General features: G+C 39.7%; 1 protein-coding gene across 2 annotated transcripts in view; it reads left to right on the top strand.

Annotated features, from left to right (window-relative positions):
* The window catches only part of arid4b (AT-rich interaction domain 4B), a 109,531-nt gene that overhangs the window by 75,193 nt on the left and 12,941 nt on the right, over nt 1–21,397 (top strand). The window contains exons 10-20 of one of the 2 annotated variants that reach the window (XM_062058532.1): nt 5,484–5,560; nt 5,947–6,095; nt 6,180–6,252; nt 7,818–7,912; nt 8,010–8,107; nt 11,130–11,328; nt 11,444–11,661; nt 13,741–13,923; nt 14,804–14,888; nt 14,967–15,180; nt 15,249–16,415. In XM_062058532.1, coding sequence (XP_061914516.1) covers nt 5,484–5,560; nt 5,947–6,095; nt 6,180–6,252; nt 7,818–7,912; nt 8,010–8,107; nt 11,130–11,328; nt 11,444–11,661; nt 13,741–13,923; nt 14,804–14,888; nt 14,967–15,180; nt 15,249–16,415 — 2,558 coding nt within the window. The remainder of the gene's footprint in view (nt 1–5,483; nt 5,561–5,946; nt 6,096–6,179; nt 6,253–7,817; nt 7,913–8,009; nt 8,108–11,129; nt 11,329–11,443; nt 11,662–13,740; nt 13,924–14,803; nt 14,889–14,966; nt 15,181–15,248; nt 16,416–21,397) is intronic. The other variant, XM_062058533.1, reaches the window with a different exon arrangement.

Below are 21,397 nucleotides of genomic sequence, written 5' to 3'. Positions count from 1 at the left end.
CCCCTCTCTTCACCCTAGTGTCCAAAACATAAGGCCGCAAATCCGATGACACAACTACAAAGTCGATCATGGTACTGCGGCCTAGGGTGTCCTGGTGCCAAGTGCAAATATGGACACCTTTATGCTTGAACATGGTGTTTGTTATGGACAATCTGTGACGAGCACAAAAGTCCAATAACAAAACACCACTCGGGTTCAGATCCGGGCGGCCATTCTTCCCAATCACGCCTCTCCAGGTTTCACTGTCGTTGCCAACATGAGCGTTGAAGTCCCCCAGTAGGACAAGGGAATCACCCGGGGGAGCACTTTCCAGTACTCCCTCGAGTGTATCCAAAAAGGGTGGGTACTCTGAACTGCTGTTTGTTGCGTAAGCACAAACAACAGTCAGGACCCGTCCCCCCACCCGAAGGCGGAGGGAGGCTACCCTCTCGTCCACCGGGTTGAACTCCAACGTGCAGGCTTTGAGCCGGGGGGCAACAAGAATCGTTACCCCAGCTCGTCGCCTCACTGCTTTCAAAGCCAGTGTGGAAGAGAGTCCAGTCTCTCTCTAGAGAACTGGTTCCAGAGCCCTTGCTGTGCGTCGAGGTGAGTCCGACTACATCCAGCCGGAACTTCTCTACCTCGCGCACAAGCTCAGGCTCCTTCCCCCCCAGCGAGGTGACGTTCCACGTCCCAAGAGCTAGCTTATGTAGCCAAGGATCGGACAGCCAAGTGCCCTGCCTTAGGCTGCCGCCCAGCTCACAATGCACCCGACCTCTATGGCCCCTCCCATGAGTGGTGAGCCCATTGGAGGGGGGACCCACGTTGCCTCTTCGGGCTGTTGTTTTGTTTGTTTGTTGTTTGTGTGTTTGTTTTGTAAAAGGTATTTCTTTTTAAAGGGATAATTTTAAGATTTTTTTTCTACAGTTAAAACACTTCCTTGTGGGCTACATAACATGTCATGTGGTGCTTAAGTCAAAATTTTGCATTGGTTTTCTTCTACAGACCGACTTCAAGTCGCTTTCTGGCCGTCTCTTCAGGATGCGCAGTTTTGTGGGTGGTCTTATTTACGTGCCAAAGTCCTCCCCAAGGCTAAGACCCCTTCGACTGAGTCTCCACTCTGTCAGCTATGTTGTAGTTTTTAGCGCTTCCATATCGAGTTTACTGACAGATATAAGTTAAAACTATTTTATTGGCAATGGCACCAGCCATTTTTAGCATGAATGTGTGTGTATGAGCGAGTCTGCCCCACAAGGAGAGAATAGAGACAAATAAGGAACTTATATACTACAACTTTGGACAACAACTGAAAAAAGATGTCAGACTCGAGCAAAGCCCTTTGGGTATACCTTTATCATATATGGTGATATACAATGACCATCACTAAAGTCTGTAACTCCAAATAGCTCGTTTGGAGCAAGTTTTGAAGAAGGCAAGATTGTTATATAAATATCTCCGCCATGCATCCATGGTTTGATTTAAAATTTTCAGGATTTATAGGGATCCCAAATATACAAAAACAGGCACCAACAGGTAAGAAAAGTTGGCTTTGCAAAGTAGGACCCCTTTAAGAGTCTATGGATCCACTCCATCACATTCAGCTATTTTTGATGATATCTAACTTGTATGTTTGGCATTATAAATCTTTATAATACTCTAACACCTGCAAAGCTACTGCTAAATAAACAACAGCCATTTTGATTGTTTGCAACACAGCATTATGCAATGTATTTCAATATTCTAGCAGATACAATCAATTGTTGTCTTCAGGATGGTGTCTATATGGTAAATGACCCAAGATGCCCAACCTTGGTCATTGTTTAAAGGCTTGTCCACAGAGGGTAGAAACATTACATCTCCAGTAGAAACATTACATCTCCAGTAGGAACATTACATCTCCAGGCCATCTACACTGCTGCTTGCTCACTGCCTGCAAGAATGTCATTAATGAGTGGGCAGCCTGGTACCCTTATCTCAGGCCTTGAGTATGCAATCCACAATACATCCACTTTGTAAGTCTTCAGCAAATAATTATAGCCCAGAAAGTATGAAAAGATCTCATCGTGTGTCTTTTGGTTAATAGTCAGGTGAAGGGTGGCGCTGATTAGAAGGAAGATAAGCCGCAGATGAAATGCAGGTTTTATTCTTGTCAGGTATTGTTCCACAGCGCACACAGTAGTTGTTCCACTTACTGTCGCAATTTGATTTTACCCTCGGAAATCAGCGCAGTGTATCAAGGGCTGGATTCCAGAAATAATAATGTGAGAAGATGGAAAATCTATCAACATAATGAGATTTTTAAGGGTTGTTTTCATTCCAATCTGCTTGCTTTTATGTGGAAGGAATAACAAGATGAAAGTGGTGATCATGATTAGTGCTTATTAACACCTTGGACAAGTTCAGGCTGTCAAGCACATGTATTTGTTTTGTCACGTTAACGTCTCTTTTCATGTTTAGCTTTTAGTTTAGTCATTGGTTATTTGGCATGCAGAATATATGAACACTTTTAAACAGCCCATACCTACTTTAGTACAGCCCATACCTGTACACATTGTATTGCTTTTCTTTTGGTTTCAATAAACTTTTATACAATGGTTCTGTCATGTTTCCATTTTTAATTGATATGATTCATTTCAAGTGATTGTGCAGGTTATAGGTCCATTTTTTAACCCCCTCCTCCTGAAAGTTTGGGACCTTTTGTAGTAACCCGTACATGTGACTTTCAAAAGCAATGGCCTTTGAAAATATCGAAAGGAAAGCAAGGTCACAATCCAGAGGGCAGACAGCTGGTTATTCTTAGTTTGACAGATGTGGTTGCCGCAGCAACAGTGGAAACACACTTTTTCCCCCTTATTTGGCAGGGGCTCTGACTGTGCTAGTTAAGTACACAAAATGGTTATTGACCAGGATAATTCCTACAGTGGCATTAAACAATATTAAAGTCCATTGTAAACGCTATTGTCACAATTTACAATTGAAACTCTTAATGGATGGCCAACTAAAAATATTAAATAAATAATGGCCAACTAAAAATATTAAATAAATAAAAAATAGTGGGTGTATAATAATAGTAATGGCTAAATGACACTTCAGTGAGTGTATGGCACACTCACTAGCTGTTTTAACAGTGCCTTGATACTGTGTTGGTTAAAAAAGTCACTACATTTGACCTGCAAATACAATTAATAGTTAGCAAATACAAAACCCAAAACCAGTGAAGTTGGCACGTTGTGTAATTCGTAAATAAAAACAGAATACAATGACTTGCAAATTATTTTCAACTTATATTCAATTGAATAGACTGCAAAGACAAGATATTTAATGTTCAAACTGAGAAACATATTTTTTTGCAAATAATCATTAACTTAGAATTTAATGGCACAACACATTGCAAAAAAGTTGGCTCGGGGGCATTTTTACCACTGTGTTACATGGCCTTTCCAACACTCAGTAAATGTTTGGAAACGGAGTAGACCAATTTTTGAAGCTTTTCAGGTGGAATTATTTCCCATTCTTGCTTGATGTACAGATTAAGTTTTTCAACAGTCCGGGGTCTCCGTTGTGGTATTTTATGCTTCATAATGTACCACAAATTTTAAGTGGGGGACAGGTCTGGACTACAGGCAAGCCAGTCTAGTACCCGCACTTTTTTACTACGAAGCCACGCTGTTGTAACACGTGCAGAATGTGGCTCAGCATTGTCTTGCTGAAATAAGCAGGGGCGTCCATGAAAAAGACGTTGCTAGGATGGCAACATATGTTGCTCCAAAACCTGTATGTACCTTTCAGCATTAATGGTGCCTTCACAGATGTGTAAGTTACCCATGCCTTGGGCAGTAATACACCCCCATACCGTCACAGATGCTGGCTTTTGAACTTTGCGCCTATAACAGTCTGGATGGTTCTTGTCCTCTTTGTCGGCAGGACACAACATCTACAGTTTCAAAAAACTATTTGAAATGTGGACTCGTCAGACCACAGAACACTTTGCAACTTTGCTTCAGTCCATCTTAAAAGAGCTCGGGCCCAGGGAAGCTGGCGGCGTTTCTGAGTGTTGTTGATAAATGGCTTTCGCTTTGCATAGTAGAGATTTAACTTGCACTTACAGATGTAGCGACGAACTGTAGTTACTGACAGTGGTTTTTGGAAGTGTTCCTGAGCCCATGTGGTGATATCCTTTCCACACTGATGTCGGTTTTTGATGCAGTACCGCCTGAGGGATCAAAGGTCACGGGCGTTCAATGTTGGTTTTGGGCCTCGCTGCTTACGTGCAGTGATTTCTGCAGATTCTCTGAACCTTTTGATGATATTAATGACCGTAGATGGTGAAATCCCTGAATTCCTTGCAATAGCTCGTTGAGAAATGTTGTTCTTAAAGTGTTGGACAATTTGCTCACGCATTTGTTCACAAAGTGGTGACCCTCGCCCCATCCTTGTTTGTGAATGACTGAGCATTTCATGGAAGCTGCTTTTATACCCAATCATGGCACCCACCTGTTCCCAATTAGCCTGTTCACCTGTGGGATGTTCCAAATAAGTGTTTGATGAGCATTCCTCAACTTTCTCAGTCTTTTTTTCCACTTCTGCCAGCTTTTTTGAAACATGTTGCAGGCATCAAATTCCAAATGAGCTAAAAAAGTTTACCAGTTCGAACGTTAAGTATCTTGTGTTTGCTGTGTGTTCAATTGAATATAGATTGAAAAGGATTTGCAAATCATTGTATTCTGTTTGTATTACCAATTTACACAACGTGCCAACTTTACTGGTTTTTGGTTTTGTATAATTGTCTTTGTCTTTATTTTTTTTAACAAATAGCTGCGCAAAAAGTAATATGAAACAAAAGCAACGCTGGTCAATGAGCCAAACAGTGAACAGGAAAAGAAGAACATTTACCTTACTTGGTGCTATAAGATCAAAATGATTCCAGACTTCAGTATTCGGTATTCTGTATTTTTTTCCTTTATTTCATTCATTCATTCATTCATTTAGATTGATGACTGCGACGAAAACCGATGCCAAATAACGCACGCCACTTCTGACTTATTTTATTACGAGCTGTCACTTCCTGATAAACAGTTTAACAGTACACACAAAAAAACATAGACACAGTACTTCACAGTCAAATGACACAGCACTTGTATTGGTCACATGTTCTAACCAATTTTTTCTTAAATTGCCACACACATTAAGACTTCGAGGGACACAGTCTCACTCCTTGTGTTTCGTAATGCATCGATGCTTCAGTATCGCTTGAATCATCACTATCCATCCATCCATTTTCTACCGCTTGTTCCGTTCGGGGTCGCGGGGATGCTGGGGCCTATCTCAGCTGCATTTGGGCGGTAGGCGGGGTACACCCTGGACAAGTCGCCACTTCATCGCAGCAGGGCCAACACAGATAGACAGACAACATTCACACTATTATGTAGTAAATCACCCTTCTCGCCGTGCAAAAAAAGCCGCTGGTATTTTTCCGCTAATCAGCGTTACTTTGGTTTTTGCAGTTACATGGTGCTTCGGAAGGATGTGCGAGAGATCGACGCAAATTGTTCCCCTAAAGTGGATGCAGGGCTCAAGCCAGGTGAGTTTAGTAAAGTGTAAACGCACTGTACACGACACCACACTCAGCCTTCTGTGGGTTTGTTTTAGAACTTTTTGCAGCAGACATGCAGAGTATGCAGAGTCATTCTAACGCAATGGCTTCCAAAGACTGTTTATGCATATCCTTATTATATTATTATAGTCGCATCACATCTGTGAATTTGCCTCCAAATACACATGTCTATAACAAGCAAGCTGTGGGACACAATTCCTTTATGACATGTGGCAGAATGCCTCTGCTTTGTTGTGCATTCTGCTGTTGAATTAGCTTATTTTTCTCCTAATGATTAGTTTTTCTGGATTTAGGGTATCTTGTTCACGTTTAATTTTTTGAGAGCGTAATCAGTCTGGTTGTGTGCTATACAGCACTGGATGCAGCCTTGGAGTTCCAGCAGCAGTTGGTCATTCCCAGCACCTGGAAGACGGAAGTGAAAGAGGAAAGTTCCAGCAGCGAGGTGGACGATGACGATGAAGAGGAGGAGCAGGAAGAAGATGCAAGTGGCGAAGACCAAGAGGTGAACGCTGAGTCATGGTCATGCTTGTTTGTCCACAAACTTCAAGTGAAATCAGCTTTAAACTTTTGTGTCTCCTGACGATAGGAGGAAGTGGAACCGTATCCAGAGGAGAGGGAGAACTTCCTGCAGCAGCTTTATAAGTTCATGGAGGACAGAAGTGAGTTTGGACCACTTTAACAATTAGTGGTTACTCAATGAACTTTTCACACCAATCACTTTGACATCGTAAAACACCAAATAGGACAGACACAATGCACAACAAGGTACAAAAACAATTTCCTTCAAACTTTGTAGAGTGGTAGCAACCAATGACAAACCAGTTACTTTTTTGGGGAAGGATCTGTGTAAAGGTGATACAAGAATGTACAGTAAATTCTGGGCTATAGAGCGCACAGTTATCAGCCACACCCACTAAATTTTTAAATAAATATTTTACATTAGCCGCACCGGACCATAAGACGAAGATATATACCGGTACGAAAGATTTTGTAAATGTTTATTTTTAAACCTTAATTGTTTGCAAACAGTGCCTGTCACATGGCAGTAAAACGGATGATCAAACAAAACAGAAGTCATTATCATGGACCCACTAGCTGCGTAGGCTAGCTCTCCAATCAGCTGAACAGACTCAATAACTCCACGGTGAAGCTTTGATAAATTTACTAAACTGAAACAATACAAACGTAATGCCATTGTAAGTTAAAAATACTAACACAGCCAGTCGTGAACGTGTTAGCATTATAGCTAATGCTAATGAAGTTAGCTTGATTACATTACGATAACACATACAAATATGCATGAAGATACATTACACATGGGACGGGTTGGTAAGTATGAATTGTTTTAGTTGTATTGTAAAACTTACAAGTGTTGCTTGGAGTGATGAATGAAGAATATTTTTGAGCAGAAAGGCTATAAACGACGAGTAGACGAATCGGAATATACTTCCGGTTTAAAGCTCGAAACAGGAAGTACACTCTCAACTGGCAGCGCCTGCAGTAAGCTAATTCATCCAAAAGATGGTGCCATAGCACAAACAATAACACACATTTTCAATGTGTCTGTCTGTGTTTTATGAAAACTATTTGTTGAATTCAAAGAAGTATGGCCATTAGCACCTGCAGTGAGCTAATTCATCCAAAAGATGGTGCCATTGCACAAACAATAACACACCTTTTCAATGTGTCTGTCTGTGTTTTATGAAAACTATTTGTTGAATTCAAAAAAGTATGGCTATTAGCAAAGAAACATCCATAAATTAGCCACACATTTTTATAAGCTGCAGGGTTCAGAGCGTAGGAAAAATAGTAGTGGCTTCCAGTCTGGAAACTACAGTAATTAATTACTTTTTGGGTCACCATTGCATCAAAATGACAGTCCTGCATGAACCATACCATAAATGGACACAAGCATACACTCATTGTTTTATTATTTTTTTGCTAACAGTCAACTTTTGGCAGGCATCTGTGCTTAAGTGAGTGACATTTAAGTTCAACATAATTATTAAACTACTGATAAAACAACAAATTTAAGGTTGGCTTGAGAGTTTAGCACAGTCTTGTAATTTAATGTGCAATGCACAGTAGTGAGATGCTTGATGTGTCTTATATTTACTTTGAACAGGTTTATACATTATATAAATAAAACCATTACTTCAATAATTGTTTTTTTTCTTTAGTGGTTGTTTCTTAACTTTATTTGCACTCTCGATCTGCTCCCCAGGAACGCCCATCAATAAGCGGCCTGTGCTGGGCTACAAGAACCTCAACCTGTTCAAGCTCTACAGGCTGGTGCACAAATTGGGGGGTTTTGACAATGTGAGTGCCACAGTGGCACAGCACTGACTATTATAGCTGGATTTAGTCACAGCTCTCTAGTGGTCTGCATGCTAACTCCATTCTTTCTCTCCTACAGATTGAAAGTGGCTCCATTTGGAAGCAAGTCTATCAGGACCTTGGAATCCCTGTGCTTAATTCAGCTGCTGGCTACAACGTCAAATGCGCTTACCGCAAGTATGTATGAGCAAAGGCGTACAGTAGGAATGAGTTTAACATTGGGACTGTACTGTATTGGAAACTGGACACATCTGTAAATATGTCAAATTAACTACAGCTCAAAAGATTCACAAAATGCTGTCACGCCAACAGTTTTTTAAAGTAACATCTTTTTAACATGGAAACACAATGTGAAAAACTAATTTAAAATAGTGAAATAGTGAAAATATTGTGAAATCTTGATTTACGAACTCAATTGGCTCCTGAACAGGGTTTGTAAATAGAAACGTTTCTATAGTGAAGCAAATTTCCCCATAAGAAACAATGTCAACATGAATAATATTTTCCAGCCTCGACAAAACTCAAAGTTTGTACACTTTGAACACAATATAAAGCGCTTTACAAGTGATGTCCAAACAACGGCCCGTGAGCCAAGTGCGGCCCGTCAGAATCTTCAGTGTGGCCCGCGAGACATCATAAGTTTAAACAAGAAGATTGGCCCACGACGCGTTTTTGTCAAAATTTAGTCGCGTGTGAATTGAATCATCGTGATCTAGTTGCCCTCTTGCGGGCGAAGTTAGCATGGATGGTCAATGACCTCGAGTTTCATTTGAAAACCTGAGAACAGCATCATTTTATATTGCCCAATCCAATTAACTGTTCCTACTCATTGTATAAATTAACTATAACCAACAAATTAAGTTCACATACGGTCACACGTAACACTCCTGCTCATTAAAGTTTCTGAACATTATAAAACATTTTCAAGCACTTTATATAATTAAAATTACACATATATTAATTCACTACAGTGCATGATGGGTGATATGCAAAACACTCTCAAAACGTCCCCATGTTTGGCACATTTTAGCTGCTTGATATTTCTGATTGATCACAAAACTTTAAGGATACCGTCAGGTAAATAAACAAGATAGAGCCAAACTTTTAGATACTCTTACTATTCAATGTTTTATTCTTTATACGTCATATTGCATTGTCGTCAGATTCTGATGTGGGGGATTGTTAAAGTTGAAATAATTGAAGTTATGTGTTGTTGTTCAGTCTGTTACAGATTGCCTTAATCAATGCAAACTAAATTGTTATTTTTGTACAAATGTTTGTTGTTACGTCACGATCAAGTGCTGTGTGGCGAAAAAAGTGTTGTAATGTGTGTATTCGTGTGTGGGTGTTAGTGTGTATGTGTGTGTGCGTGCGTGCACACATACAACAACGTATTGGTGATTACCCTCGAAAATATGGCTTTACCACAGGTTGTACTGTATTCTTACATGTTTGGCAAACCTCCCTTTTCAATTTGGTATTAAATTAATATGCAGACTTAAAGCTATATAATCACCAATTACATGTAAAAACAGCTGTGTAAAGTTGATCACAGAACATTCTGAGACAGCACACATGGTTATAATAAATAATAATAAAACAACAACTGAAGTTAGTGTAGTTCATGGGTGTCAAACTCTGGCCCGCCGTGTAATTTCACTTGGCCCTTGAGGCGATATCAAATTAACAATAGAGCTGGCCCGCCGATTATATACAGCGGCAGTGCCGCGGTGACACCGCATTCACCGCTAATTCTCATACTTTATATATGTTGAAGAGGTTCATTTAGCCTACTAATGTGTATTTATAAATGGTTGATTTATATAGGCTAGTAAGGTAAAGTTTTGTACCTGACAAGTTTCGGCTATCTTGCTTCTGCAGCCTTCATCAGAGGTGTCACGTGATGTTAGTGTGACGTCATCTGTGACATAAACACAGCAGAACAAATACCCAGAACCCTTTGCAGCACTAACTCTTCCAGGACGCTACAAGGTGTGTGTGTGTGTGTGGGGGGGGGGTGTATTTTGTAGCGTCCCGGAAGAATTAGTGCTGCCAAGGGTTCTGGGTATTTGTTCTGTTGTTGTTATGTTGTGTTACGGTGCGGATGTTCTCCCAAAATGTGTTTGTCATTCTTGTTTGGTGTGGATTAACATAGTGGCGTATATTTCTAACAGTGTTAAAGTTGTTTATACGGCTACCCTCAGTGTAACCTGTATCGCTGTTGATCAAGTATACGTTGCATTCACGTGTGTGTGCGTACAGAAGCCGCACATATCTTGTGACTGGGCTGACACGTTGTTAGAATGGATGAAAAGCGGACAGCTCGTAGAGGATGTTAATGGCAGTGCCTTTAAGGCACGCCCCCAAGACTGTGGTCCGGGTGGACTACGAGATATAATGACTGATGAACACCTTCGTTCGATAATGAAGGTTGCCTCAACTCACAGCCTGAGCCCCGACATCAACTAACTAGCATCCAAGAAAAGATGCCCAGGTCGCTGCAATGATTGGGAATAAGAATAAAATCTGCTTTACCTCGTCAGTTAATCTTCTTTGCGTGCGGTGAAATGGAGGGGGTGGGGGAAAGCAGTGTCGACAATGCTGTGGACACTACCTGAATGTTTCAAAACAAACATTGTTTGTCTATTGCTTTCTTTGGAGTCAAATTGATATAGCAAAACTAGAACAATGCTGTAGAAAGGCAAAAAAACACATAGGTAGCAATTAGCAGAGTATCTATTGACATCACTGTTCTACTGACTGAATAAGCACCCGAGATCAATCAGCTCGAACACAATGGATGTGCTGCCTGGCACAAAATGGCTGCGATGCGAGGCACACAATGGGTGGATGAAACCTCCTTATACTGAGACAAGGTTTGTACAACAAAGCATATTTCTAATAAGTCGTCCGGAAATAATGAGGGTTTCATAAATCAAGATTACGCTGTAAAGTTTAATAAACAAGCTCTGCTCTTCTTCAACAACACAGTATGGTTCAGTGCAACAGTTTGGCCATTAAAAATGAATATGAGTGATCTAATACACTAGCTTTGTGTGAGAGTGTCTCATCAATAGGGGCTATGCAGGGCAAATTGTTCTTTCTTATGTTGCCACTCTTTTACCGAAACTGGCTCAGAGTGTCTAGCTAGGTTTGAGGACAATCTTTTTTCATGTTGCAAAATTGTGCTTTCATGTAGGTACCTTTATGGCTTTGAGGAATACTGCACTTCCACAGCCATCACCTTCAAAATGGACCTCCCTTTGAAGCAGGCCCCCAAGGGAGAGGTGAAGTCTGAGGTTGAGGGAGGAAGCCCAACTGCCACATCAACCAGCCCAGAGGAACAGAAAGACCATAGGAACGGAGAAGCAATCCACACTCTGTCTGTAGTCTGCAAGGTGCATTCACATCTTGCCACTCTTTTCTCGGAATGTGCTCCAAACAAACAGCATGCACAAATAGACATTTTCTTTGACAAGTCTTTTTTGTATTAAAAACCTCCCTCTCCCTCAGGAAGAGAACCCCGAGTTGGAGCCACACAAATGTGAGCCTGCGTCTACAAAAGCTGAAAGAAAGGACAGCAATGGCGACAACAATGTCGATGAAGAGGAGGAGGAAGACAACAGCCCTTGTTTAGGAGACGCAGATGAAGGCTCTTCAACATCTCGCCTCGGAGCCGATAGCATCAAACAAGACCATGATGAGGAGCGGCAAAGCAAGGATAACTCTGGGTAGGTGATTTGAAGGGACGGCTCCTCCAGCAGGGGGTTAAAAAAAAGCATCTTAATGGCACAAACACATGGTGGGTGCTATGGAGTCACTATTTAAATTGCCATCAGCAGAAAAGGTTAGCATTGTACTGTTGATAAAGACCCAATATGTCCTTTCTTGGTGGCAGCTAGACCTTAATAGCATTCATTTGCTTTATACCCACAATCCACCTGGGTGAGAGAGAGGAAGGCCTCTCTCTCTTTTCTAACTAAACTCTTACCCACTGTGCTGTTATTATTACTCATGGCTTAGTCTGCATCAGCTGGCAAAGGCTGACAGCTACTTTTCACCTGGCATGTCACACTGTGCTCTTATCTCTCACTTTCTTCCACCGTCTCTCTCTCTCTCTCTAGCCTCACCCTCTCAGCGCACACAACATGGCCTCTTGACTTCCACCCTGCCCTTCTATTGACAACGCTAGTTGCCCTTTCCTCTCTCACTTTACCTCATATTTTTTGGCTTTTTTTGTGTTCAGCTTTATTTAATGTTCCGTGTGAGTGTGCGTGAGTGTGATTGTTGTTGCTGACGCAGTAGACCGCTAGACACAAGGCAGTAACCTTTTAGAGGGAAGATTAACTTTGTGTTGACAAATGTTCCCTTTTGCTTGTTAAATTGTGTCTTTTCAAGTTGCTTCATGATGGGTTGGGGGAAGATTATAATTTGTTGAGGCCTGGAATGTTTGTTTAATTTGTTAATTTTTGTAAATGATTTAGTTGTTGTTTTATTGCATTACTTTGTGCTTTCAAAATAGGATGCCCTCATTTTGTCACATTTTATCCATAATAGTGCTGACTTGGTGCTTTACATCTAAAAAAAAAAATACCCTAGATGGAGATTTTCCAGGACTTCAGAGAAAAACCTTTTAAACCTGAGTTCCGTAATGTACAATATAGTGCTGAAATATATTAATATGTAATTAATATATTATACTATAGTAGCTGATCTACCGTATTAAAACTGTTTGCTTGAAGCTATTTTTAATAGTCATTTCATTTTTCTTGAAATTGGCCCGTTCTCTAGCTGTCTTTCCTATGTATTGTTTATTGTTTATTGAATGGATCCCCATTAGCTGATGCCAAGGCGACTGCTAGTCTTCCTGGGGTCCATATAGGAGTATACAAAATAAAAATACAAAGAATACATACATTACCAAACATTATACAGTATTAATGGGAATTATGATGCATACTTCTGAAAGTGATTCAGAACATGAGAAAACTAGATGCTGTGTCATCTTGCAGATTAATGCGCCCTATTTTTTTCAAACCTTTTCAATTCAGTATGTATAAGTCATTGATTTGATTTCCAATCAGAAATATGGCCAACCATCTGGTTAGAGAACAGGTCTGTTTTTGTCAACATCATTTTGTGTCCTACATTTGTTGTTTTATTACTTTAAGTATTATAAATAGCTTCTTTTGTTGTTCTGTGTGGACTACTGCACATCATCTTAAAGTAATCCCCTGCTCTGAGCTGCAGTGTGGACTGTGGAGGTTTCTGATCTGCTGTATATGGCAGCAAACAAAATGGAATGTTAAAGTTGTGCTTCAGGTTGCTGTGCTGCCTGCTAAGTTGTGCTTTGCTGTGCTAACATGCCCCTCTGGCTCTGGAGACCCCTGTGGCCCGTGAGCCTTAGCCACTTAACCGGAACTCCCCCTGCACTGCCAGTAGACCCCTCTAGCTTTGACATCTCCTGACTGTTTCTCACCAGCTCCTCCTTGTGGCTGTTTTGCTCTATACAGCGTGTGAATGATAATCCCAGGCGTGCTTTATGCATGTAGGGCTGGAGAGATAGTAGTTGGTCATTATTTCATTTCTGCAACGCCTTAAGTGCTGTCATTTGAAAGGCTTTCTCTGTATTATTCAGCGTGCTGTAGATGACAGTCAGGGATGGGAAGTTGGTGAGACCCTTTAACTGGATAGAAGAGGGAAAAAAAGCTATATAATAGAATAGAGAAAGGCGGGGCGGCTGTGTGGGCTTCTGTAGTGTTGTCTGGAGCAGACTAGGGACAGGAAGTGCTGAACTGTTTTTCTTGCAGGGATGACAACAGTCAGGAGGGGGAGGAAGGGGAGGAGTTTGAGTGTTACCCCCCGGGGATGAAGGTGCAGGTGAGGTATGGGCGAGGCCGCTGTCTGAAGACGTACGAGGCCACTGTGAAAGAGGCAGACGTGGAGGGGGGAGCGGTGCGCTACCTGGTGCACTACTGTGGCTGGAACGTCAGGTAAGGCAGGACGTGGGGAGAATCACCTAACTTCTGTATTCACCCTAAAGCAAAATCACATCTTAACCTTCAAATTGGCCAGCGGGATCACCATGTCATGGATATCCCTGCAACAGTGACTAATGCACCCCTTCTTCACAATTCTGCTTCATCCGATCCAGTCTCTTAGTTAGAGCTGACTGGGCCCTTCAGGGGCAGAATTGGGTCGGTGTGGATTGCTTGTACGCTTTTCTTAGCCAGTTGTGATTGAACCCCCCCCGTCTGTCCACCCCCTCAGATGTCTGTCTCAAACAAATTTACAGACATGCTGAACTGCTATTTGTTGTGCTTGGATTGGCCATGCAGTTGTTGTACTTCCATTCCTTTTAGCTCCTGCAATATAGAGCTACACTAACATATGAGGGGCCAAGCAAAGTTCAGCTTCTCTCACCTCTACCCTCCAACCCTCCAGTGGGCTAGGCTTAATGTCGTGCTAATGTAGAGCATTCGGGGAACTAGCAAAAATTGCATTTCATTGTCTCATTGTTGTCGTGTGATCCTGTAGTACTCTTTGAAAAGACAATGGGATGTTCTCTACATTGTGTCTTGTGTGTGTGTGCGCGTGTGTGTGATATCGTGCAACTTTTCATTCTCCTCATATGACCCACATAGCACCTTCTGTTCTGTCGGTGTTGGTGTAAATATTTTTCTCAAAGGCTTTATTTCAACACTGTGGGATTTATTCCTTTGCTATAGAGGTTTACTGTATCACAGCAATGTGTCGGGCCAGACAGTCAAGGTGGTTGCCTGGTGGGTGGTGAAGTGAGGATATTTTATTGAGCTCCCCTCTAAGATCTGATTGATGAAAAACGGTATTCTGTGTTTGTATTTGCTTTTGTAGATATGATGAATGGATTAAAGCAGACACGATTGTTTGCCCTGCCAATAAGAATGTACCAAAAATAAAGCACCGCAAAAAAATAAAGGTATGACTTTTGACAAGCTTTGGCTTTTTTGCCTTTGCATGATGAAATAGATGACTGACTTGTGTCTAATTCTGATAGAACAAAGCTGAGAGGGAGCGAGACAGGCTGGAGAGGCTCGACGACGGCGATGTCCTTGGACCTTCGCCCAACAATAACCGTGTCTCTCTCTCCAAGTGTGACCTGACTCAGGATGTATTTTCCAAGATAGACCAGGGCGTGGAGGACCCAGGGACTCATCATCAGTCTCCCATCAAGTCTATTGAAATTACTTCTATCCTCAACGGCCTGCAAGGTAGAAACACTCTTTTTTTCTGCTTCCATCTTGTTCGTGATGAAACTAACTTTTTGTCTTTGACTCAGCCTCTGAGCTTTCCACAGAGGAAAGTGAGCATGAGGATGAGGGGGACAGTAACGAAAACAAGGCCTCACCGGAGCTTCAAAAACCCTCAGAACGGAACGAGAGTGACACGCCCACCGATGGAGCCAAATCTTCTGCAGATTCCGAGAACAACCAGGAGATAACCGGAGCAGAAGGGGTGAAGCGCAGAAGCCCGCCCGATTTGATGGGGGACACAAACACCAGGAAAAGGAAATCTGAAGGTGCAGCAGAGAGGACCCCCAAAAACCTGTCCAAAGCTAAGAGGGCCACAAGAAGTGCAGACTGGCTGGCGGGCAGCTCTTCCAGGAAGCTGGAAGACAGAAGCGCTGGTGCCATGGAGGACAGAGGTGCCTCCTCTAGTACCAGTTCAGATGAGGAGGGTGCAGCACATTCTGGGTCCCAAGCTGAAGAGACTGAACGAGGTCGCCCAAAAACCAAAGGATCCCCATCCAAGAAGTACAATGGGACTAAGGAGAAGAGCAAATCCAGCAGACAAGCTGGGTTCTGGGACATTCCTGAAAAGAAGGCCAAGATGTCTGGAAATGGAGAGGAAAAGCCAGCTGTGCGCTCCAAAGGCCAAAAGGACGTGTGGTCCAGCATTCAGGCACAATGGCCCAAAAAGACTCTTAAGGAATTATTCTCTGATTCCGACACAGAAGCTGCTAATTCTCCTCCTCCACCTGTACCTTCATGTCTGGACGATACAAGTGTCGAACAAGATGCAGGACCTGACGATGAGATGGATGAAAAACTACAAGAGTTCCCCAGTAGTGGCAGTAATTCTGTACTCAACACACCACCCACCACACCAGAGTCCCCTTCAGGTGGAGGCAGTGCAGTGGAAGACTCTGGCCAAGCACAGCCTCTCTCCGAGGCGCCGCCCACACCCCCTGGCCTGCCTCCAGAGTCGGCTTCTGTTGGCCTCTTGCCAGGATTGGAGCAAGAGGAAGTAGCAGGCGGGCGCAGCGAGACCGACAGTAGCACAGTGGAAGTGGAGAGTCTCGGGGAGCTGCCGGACATTCCTCAGGATGAAGGGCCGGGCTCCCCACCTAAGGTGTTTGACGCCACGCTCTCCTCGAACAGCAGCAGCAACTGCAGTCTGGAGCTGAGCGGCAACAGCCAGCAGGAGAGCGAGCAGAAGTCCAAAGGTACAAGTCAAATAGAGATGGAGCAGGGAACCTCCTACTTATATAACATGTATGAAATTGTGTTTATAATGAAACTGGTCCGAAAGGTACCTTGTTATTGTGCAATACTAATATATTAAAATAATATAGTATAGCACTGCTAATAACTAGCTGGCAGCTAGTGCACTAATAGCTAGCTGACAACTGGCGAGCTAATTGCAGGATGAATACTAGAGCGTTAATTGCTAGCTGGCAGATTGTGGCATCTGTCACATGCTGACAATTGGCGAGTCTAATCGCCTGCCGAAAACTAGGTGCTAATTGCTAGCTGTCAGCTAGCACAGCTAATCGCTAGCTGACAACTAGAGTGATTGCTTGCGACGAAATTGCTACCAGGCAACTAGAGCATTATTTTAAGCTATCTTAAATGCTAACATGAAAACAATAATATAAATATTTAGTTGTGTGTGTGTGCGTGCGTATGTGTGTGTCTGTATGTACGTGTCTGTATGTACAGTCGTGGTCAAAAGTTTACATACACATGTAAATAACATAATGTCATGGCTGTCTTGAGTTTCCAAATATTTCTACAACTCTTATTTTTTGTGTTAGAGTGATTGGAGCACATACTTGTCGGTTACAAAAAACATTCATGAAGTTTGGTTCTTTTATGATTTTATTATGGGTCTACTGAAAATGTGACCAAATCTGCTGGGTCAAAAGTATACATACAGCAATGTTGATATTTAGTTACATGTTCCTTGGCAAGTTCCACTGCAATAAGGCGCTTTTTGGTAGCCATCCACAAGCTTCTGGCAAGCTTCTGGTTGAATTTTTGACCACTCCTCTTGACAAAATTGGTGCAGTTCAGCTACATTTGTTGGTTTTCTGACATAGACTTATTACTTCAGCATTGTCCACACGTTTAAGTCAGGACTTTGGAAAGGCCATTCTAAAACCTTAATTCTAGCCTGACTACAGAACTTTCCTCCAGAAGGTCTTATCTTTGTCCACGTGATGTCAGATGAAACAGAAATTGAGCTGTTAGGCCACAATACCAAGCAATATGTTTCGAGGAGAAAAGGTGAGACCTTTAATCCCAGGAACACCACCCCTACAGTCAAGCATGGTGGCGGTAGTATTATGCTCTGGTCCTGTTTTGCTGCCAATGGAACAGGTGCTTTACTGAGAGTAAATGGGACAATGAAAAAGGAGGATTACCTCCAAATTCTTCAGGACAACCTAAAGTCATCAGCCCGGAGGTTGGGTCGCAGTTCGGTGTTCCAACAGGATAATGACCCCAAACACAAGTCAAAAGTGGTAAAGGAATGGCTAAATCAGGCTGGAATTAAGGTTTTAGAATGGCCTTCCCAAAGTCTTGACTTAAACGTGTGGACAATGCTGAAGAAACAAGTCCATGTCAGAAAACCAACACATTTAGCTGAACTGCACTAATTTTGTCAAAAGGAGTGGTCAAAAATTTAACCAGTAGCTTGCCAGAAGCTTGTGGATGGCTATCAAAAGCGCCTTATTGCAATGAAACTTGCCAAGGGACATGTAACCAAATAGCAACATTGCTGTATGTATACTTTTTTGACCCAGCAGATTTTGTCACATTTTCAGTAGACCCATAATAAATTCATAAAAGAACCAAACTTCATGAATGTTTTTTGTGCACAATAAGTATGTGCTCCAATCACTCTATCCCCAAAAAATAAGAGTTGTCAAAATGATTGGAAACTCAAGACAGCCATGACATTATGTTATGTACAAGTGTATGTAAACATTTGACCACGACTGTATGTGCATATGTATGTATGCATATACGTACATATACTTGTATATATGTATACATATACATACATATACTTATATGTATGTATGTATGTATGTATGTACACATACATACATACATATACTTATATGTATGTATACATATACGTACATATACTTATATGTATGTATGTATTCATATTTGTACATATACTAGGGGTGTAAAAAAATTGATTTTCCGATTAATCACAATTCTTATTTTTAGTTATTCTTAATCAATATAAAAAAATCAAAAATCTTTTTATTTTTTATTTTTTTCCCAATCTGTTCTTGCCAGCCACTCAGGCAAATAATATTGTTGATGCAGATGCCCATATTTGCTGTACAGATTTACGATAAGTGTGGGATACTTCTCTTTTTGCCTTATTTGTATTCGACTTTATTACATTTTTGGGAAGCAATTCATTGAACAAAACCAGTATTCTTTTAAGTAATGTAGAAAATTATCAGAGCTGTTTATCTATTTTATGGAGGAATGTAGTTAATTATAGAAATTACATTCAATGGTATTAAAAAAGTATAGCTTTTGAATCGAGAATAGTTTTGAATCTTTACCCCAAGAATTGAATTGAATTGTGTGTTGCCTCAACATATACGTACGTATACTTTTATCTAAATATATTTAAGTGTGTGTGCGTGTGTGTGTGTGTGTTATACATGTGTGTTAATAATGTGTGTGTACACACACACACACATATATATAATTATATATATATATATATATATATATATATATATATATATATATATATATATATATATATATACAATTTCCCTTGTGGATCATTAAAGTTTGTCTAAGTCTATATATATATATATATATATATATATATATATATATATATATATATATATATATATATATATATATATATATATATATATATATATAGACATAGACATAGACAAACTTTAATGATCCACAAGGGAAATTGTTCAACACAGTAGCTCAGTTACAATGATGGAAAGTGTAAGGATGGAAAGGACAATGCAGGTATAAATAGACTAATATAGCTATAAAAAATCTAGCATATATACGAATATATACATAATATGTGTACAGAATACACACACACATTTATATATACACACATTTATATATGTATGTATGTGTATAATATATATATGTATGTATATACATGTAGATATATGTATGTATATATGTAGATATGTGTGTTTGTGTGTGTGTGTATGTATATATATATATATATATATATATATATATATATATATATATATATATATGTATATATATATATATATATATATGTATGTATATATATATATATATATGTATGTATATATATATATATATATATATATATATATATATATATATATATATATATATATATATATATATATATATATATATATATATATATATATATGTATATATATATGTATGTATATGTATATATATATGTATGTATATATATATATATATGTATGTATATATATATATATGTATATATATATATATATATATATATATATATATATATATATATATATATATATATATATATATATATATATATATATATATATATATATATAATATATATATATATATATATATATATATATATATATATATATATATATATATATATACTACCGTTCAAAAGTTTGGGGTCACATTGAAATGTCCTTATTTTTGAAGGAAAAGCACTGTACTTTTCAATGAAGATAACTTTAAACTAGTCTTAACTTTAAAGAAATACACTCTATACATTGCTAATGTGGTAAATGACTATTCTAGCTGCAAATGTCTGGTTTTTGGTGCAATATCTACATAGGTGTATAGAAGCCCATTTCCAGCAACTATCACTCCAGTGTTCTAATGGTACAATGTGTTTGCTCATTGGCTCAGAAGGCTAATTGATGATTAGAAAAACCCTTGTGCAATCATGTTCACACATCTGAAAACAGTTTAGCTCGTTACAGAAGCTACAAAACTGACCTTCCTTTGAGCAGATTGAGTTTCTGGAGCATCACATTTGTGGGGTCAATTAAACGCTCAAAATGGCCATAAAAAGAGAACTTTCATCTGAAACTCGACAGTCTATTCTTGTTCTTAGAAATGAAGGCTATTCCACAAAATTGTTTGGGTGACCCCAAACTTTTGAACGGTAGTGTATGTATATATATATATGTGTATGTATATATATATATATATATATATATATATATATATATATATATATATATATATATATATATATATATATATATATATATATATATATATATATATATATATATATATATATATATATATATATATATATTAGGGCTGCAACTAACGATTAATTTGACAATCGATTAATCTGTCGATTATTACTTTGATTAATCGATTAATAATCGGATAAAAGAGACAAACTACATTTCTATCCTTTCCAGTATTTTATTGAAAAAAAACAGCATACTGGCACCATACTTATTTTGATTATTGTTTCTCAGCTGTTTGTACATGTTGCAGTTTATAAATAAAGGTTTATTATGTAGTGGAAAGTCCAGGTTGTCAATGAGAACCAAAGTAGATTTAACACAAGAGTTTTATTTTACTCATAATCAAATGGTACAATGGTTGGGTTGAGTTGTCTAGCACACAGAAAGTTTCCCTCCCGGGCGCGCCCGTCACCATGAAAAAGAAGATGGGTGGTGTCCAAAACACTCTCTTCGTTTGGCTTTATCCCTTTCTTATCTCTCTTGTTAGTGCGTCAATGTCTTATTTTGTTTTCCCTATCTGTTCCATAGCAACTCGAATCTTTTAGACAGTCAACACATTCACTAGACAGGTTGGCATGACTTAAAGTTCACTTTTGTCCCACAGAAGAGGAAGAGAAATCAAAATGAGCATACATTTTTGACAGACATGAACTATAGGTCAAAGGTCAGAAATTCTACTACATACCCCGCCTTCCAGGGTCTTAAGACCCTGGACCAAAACAATTTCTGATATAGACCACTAAATTAAATCTCTACCGCAGATAGAGGCAAAAACCTCAATGTTTTTATACGAGGCAAAAATTCCGTCTATGACCCTCCTTCAGAGCGATCGCTGTTACCAGCCTGCAGTAAAACCATCTCACAGAACACAATTAGTGGCCTACCCTTTGAGTTAGTAACGTAATACCAAAATACTTTGATCATGAACATAATTA

Source organism: Entelurus aequoreus, linkage group LG09 (genome assembly GCF_033978785.1).
Source record: "Entelurus aequoreus isolate RoL-2023_Sb linkage group LG09, RoL_Eaeq_v1.1, whole genome shotgun sequence".
Taxonomy (NCBI): Eukaryota; Metazoa; Chordata; class Actinopteri; order Syngnathiformes; family Syngnathidae; genus Entelurus; species Entelurus aequoreus.
Note: the sequence above shows the minus strand (reverse complement) of the source record. Positions and strands in the feature narration are given on the sequence as shown.